Source organism: Adiantum capillus-veneris, chromosome 11, assembly GCF_014529385.1.
Source record: "Adiantum capillus-veneris isolate H3 chromosome 11, ASM1452938v2, whole genome shotgun sequence".
Classification (NCBI taxonomy): Eukaryota; Viridiplantae; Streptophyta; class Polypodiopsida; order Polypodiales; family Pteridaceae; genus Adiantum; species Adiantum capillus-veneris.
The window spans coordinates 53,615,564-53,619,830 of NC_140941.1; the positions used below are offsets into that span (position 1 = coordinate 53,615,564).

General features: G+C 38.3%; 1 protein-coding gene across 1 annotated transcript; it reads left to right on the forward strand.

The window, feature by feature from the left end:
* The first annotated feature begins 884 nt into the window (after nt 1-884).
* On the forward strand, nt 885-3,532 carry LOC147447242 (jasmonate-induced oxygenase 2-like). The gene is made up of 4 exons (XM_086524286.1): nt 885-1,177; nt 2,330-2,583; nt 2,685-3,009; nt 3,184-3,532. The coding sequence occupies exons 1-4, from the start codon at nt 893-895 to the stop codon at nt 3,286-3,288; spliced, it is 969 nt and encodes a 322-aa protein (XP_086380412.1). The 5' UTR covers nt 885-892; the 3' UTR covers nt 3,289-3,532.
* The last annotated feature ends 735 nt before the right edge of the window (nt 3,533-4,267 follow it).

The following is a 4,267-nucleotide window of genomic DNA, read 5'->3' on the forward strand; positions in this document are numbered from 1 at the left end:
CTTAACTGACTAGAAAATGGAGATGTATGCAAACCTCTAGGGTATTTATCAGAATTTACATTAAAAATATCAAAAATGTGATCTTGGAAATTAAGGTCCCGTAGAATATTAATGAGGATTTCTCATTTTCAATAAGGAAATTTACATTACAAACTAGGATATGTGAGCACGGCTCCGTACTCATATAATTGTTTTCAAAACCAAATCTTGGAGAAGGTGAAAAGGTTCTATTTATCCAAAGCTCTCTCTCCCCCTCTCTCTCTCTCTCTCTCTCCATATATGTACATACCTAGTTATATGCAAGATGGTAAGATTTCTCTCTCTCTCTCTCTCTCTCTCCTCTCTCCCCCCCTCCCCCCCCCCCCCCCCCCCCCCCCCCCTATATTGTATAAACCTAGTTATATGCAAGATGGTAAGAACTCTCGATAAGCAAGTAGAGTAGATTTAACATCTTGCAAGAGCTTTATAGGTGGCTACATGTAGTATGGTGAGAACCTCTCTCTCTCTCTCTCTCTCTCTCTCTCTCTCTCTTACATACACACACACACACACACACACCCTAGGTAGCTAGTTATTTATCCAAAGTTCTCTCCCTCTCTCTCTCTCTCTCTCTCTCTCTCTCTCTCTCCATCCATATACGCTAGTTATATGTAGGATGGTAAGAACTCGTGATAGGCGAGTAAAGAGTATATTAACAAGAAGGTCATATGTAGCTCGAGGTGAATAATGAGAGTGAGCAGGCGCAGGGTAAACGTGAGAAAGATCACCCACCCACGTGCTCACATGAGTCACGCACGCACACACCCTCTCTATATAATGAAGCTGGTAACGCCGCTTCAGTTGTAACGAGCTAGGGCTAACGTTAGCGTGTGCTGCAGCAGGAACGCCTCAGATGGAGATGGCGAGCAATATTGGCGAAGCTGGCGAGGGAGGTCATGAGAAGAAGAAGCAAGTAAAGCTGGTGCAGGAGCTGTTGGAGGTGGCGGTGACAGAGGTGCCGCGCGAGTTCTTGGTGCCTGCAAAGGAGCGGCCGCAGAACAATGCTGATCATTTGATAAAGAAGACGCAGCCTGGTTTCCTGCCCCTCATCGACCTTGCCGGCCTTCTGCATCCGCTCTCCCAAGCTCATACTCTCCACCAAATTGCCCTTGCATGCGAGGAGTGGGGCTTCTTTCAAGTAAGGCAACCATGTGTGTGCGCGCGCGCGCGTGCGCGTGGGGAGAGAGAGAGAGAGAGAGAGAGAGAGAGAGAGCGAGGGAGGATCAGGAAGAAGAAACGTCGTAGGAAAGTTCTTCCTAGAATCTGGTGAACTATTTTTGTTTGGGAAAATTACCAAAATACCCCTATAATTTGTGGAAATTCCCCAAAATACCCCTCAAGTTTGAAAATTTCCCAATATACCCCTCATATTCGACCAAAAATGACCTTCAATTTCTCCAAAATTCCCAAAATACCCCTCATCAACCTCTCAAATATCTCTAATTATATTGACAATTTTTTTGCAACTCTTCACAAGAACATTGGTTCTCCCTCAATAGAAGATGATAGAACTAGGACTTTAAATGGTATTGTGGGCACCAAAGTTGAAATCGTTCATCATTTTAAGACACAGATCATGCCTCTATTTGTGAGCTCATTAGTGAAAGATTTCGTCTAAACCAGTGTAAGATACAACTCAATTGTCATAAAGATTACATTATGCAAAAATTGAGAAAATCCATTCCAAAATGATACAAGGGTATATTGGGAACTTTTGAAAAGTGAAGGATATTTTGGAAATTTTTACAAATTAGAGGGGTATTTTGGTAATTTTCCCTTTTCCTTTTTCTTTTTCAGATAATCTTTAACTTTTAGTTTAATTTATTTTACAGAGATGGTTTTTTTATTGTTTCATTTGTGAATATAGGGACTTGTATATGAATAAAATGCACTTTAAAAAAAAATTCACACTAAAAGTCAAGATTAAATTGGACTATATATGTGTGCTAATGAGTCATTACCATAGTGTCCGGTCCCATATTAAAATAAAGAAAAAAAGAAAAAACAATCTATAAGTTCAATAGAGGAACCCATTGGCTATGTATTAGCAATATATGTTGAGAAGAGTTCTAGTAAATTGTTTTCTTTGCCAAGCTGATGGGCATCATCATTTAAAATGAACCTTTCTTCCAAAGGTAAGTTTCTTGCAAGAAAATGTCCTCTATTACTATGAGATCACAGAGAAAATTGATGGTGGTAATCTTATGTCGGTATAACGAGTTCTCCATTAGAGCTTTCTAACTATGTACTATAGAACCATGGCATCTGTTTGTTAAACCATTGTTTTCAGGCTATCAATCATGGCATACCTCGGAGCATCATTGAAGGGGCAAGACTTGCAACAAGACAATTCTTTGAGCTTCCTATGGAAAAAAAGCTTCCCTATTATGTTGACAATAAGAATTTTGATGGCTTCTTGGGTTATGGCCACACGGATTTTTTCCAAGGAGTAGCAACTGACTGGATGGACTCACTCTTTGGCTTTCTTGCTCCTGAACCCCTTAAAAGAATTGACTTATGGCCGTCTCAACCACAGAAATTAAGGTATATGAACCTTGAAAGAAGCAAGTATAATGTACGCTTACAAGAGGTTTTTAATATAATAATACTAATCCATTCTCACTGGATTTGCATGGTTGATTAAGAGGTATGGTGGAATCATATGGCTTAGAGCTTCAAAGACTTTTTACGCGATTGCTAGTAGCAATCTCGAAGAGCCTTGGCAAAGTAGATGACCATCTTGAGAAGGAATTTCGACACTACAATTTGTTCTTCAGAGCCAACTATTATCCTCCTTGCCCTCAACCAGAGCTCGTACTTGGAACGCATGGGCATAAAGACCATGGTTGTTTGACTGTTTTGCTACAAGACAAGGACGAGGATGGACTTCAGGTGTTCAAGAATGGCCAATGGTTCTCAATAGACCCCACTCCTGATGCCTTGGTCATCAATATTGGTGACCAACTACAGGTTTGGCAATCCTAGATCTCTTCATGAATTTTGATTCATCCGAAAATAAACAATGTCTAGCCACTAAATTAGTTGTTTAGAAAGTTTTACTTCAAATACATGAAAAAATATGAGAATTTTAATTTCTTAATCACAAGGAATTTATTTATAACCATGCTTTTCCTTGATTTGCAGACTTTAACAAATGGGAAGTACAAGAGCGCCTTGCATCGTGGAGTTGTAAGCAATGATCAAACCATAATAACACTTGTTGCCCATCTTGATCCTCCCCACCCCTAGACACCTTGAGTTTATTGATCTATGAGATGCAAAGTGGGTGCATCTACTTTCTAATTATAAAGCTAGTGCTAGCATTATATATGAGCATGCTCCTTTTAAAATAAATGTATCTATATGTACATAAGCTACTTAGTATTATGTATCTAATACTAAGGCTTATAAGTTCCATTGGTATTTTTGCTGCAAAGTTTAATCTATGCAAGCCATCCCACACCTAGGATACTAACGTTTATCGCATCCTATATATTTATGGTTTTTGACAAGGGCTACACTATTAATTGATATGTAATATTCTCATATCTAGTTTGCAATAAGTATTTTACTTTATAAATGCTTAGATTTTATGAAATATTACCTTGAGATTTTCTAAAGCTCTTCTTGACTATCTTTGAGAACTATTGAACTAAGTGGATACTTTCATTGACTGTGTTTTTTAATGAACGACAAACAAGATCAATTCAAAGAAGCACATTAAATTCACTACCAAATTCAATTCAATTCTATGTTAAAAAATCCAACGTTAAGGTGTGTTTTGTTTTGGTAAGGTGTTAGACAAATGTGTTTTCTTGATTTAGTATGCTTATTAGCATGTTTTCTTAAATTGATATGTGTTTGTTGTTATAAATATTTCCTTTTGTATCTCCCAGTGCACCCCTCTGTTTCTCTCTTTGGAGATGTTCACAAACACATGCCCACGTACTTATTGTGTGCACACGTATGCATGAATGCACACCTACATAATTTTCAAATGCATTATTGGTGACAAGGTCCACATAACCATCATGTTGCACAATAAGAGTTTGAAACCATTAAATTACTATTTACCATGGAAAGAGGAAAGAAGATGAGAGAATGAGAGAATGAGTGAGAGAGAGAGAGAGAGAGAGAGAGAGAGAGAGAGAGATGTGTTTGTCTAATGTATAGTGTTTATTGTAGTGAAAGTGTGTTCATAGCAACAACATGCATGTGCACACATATT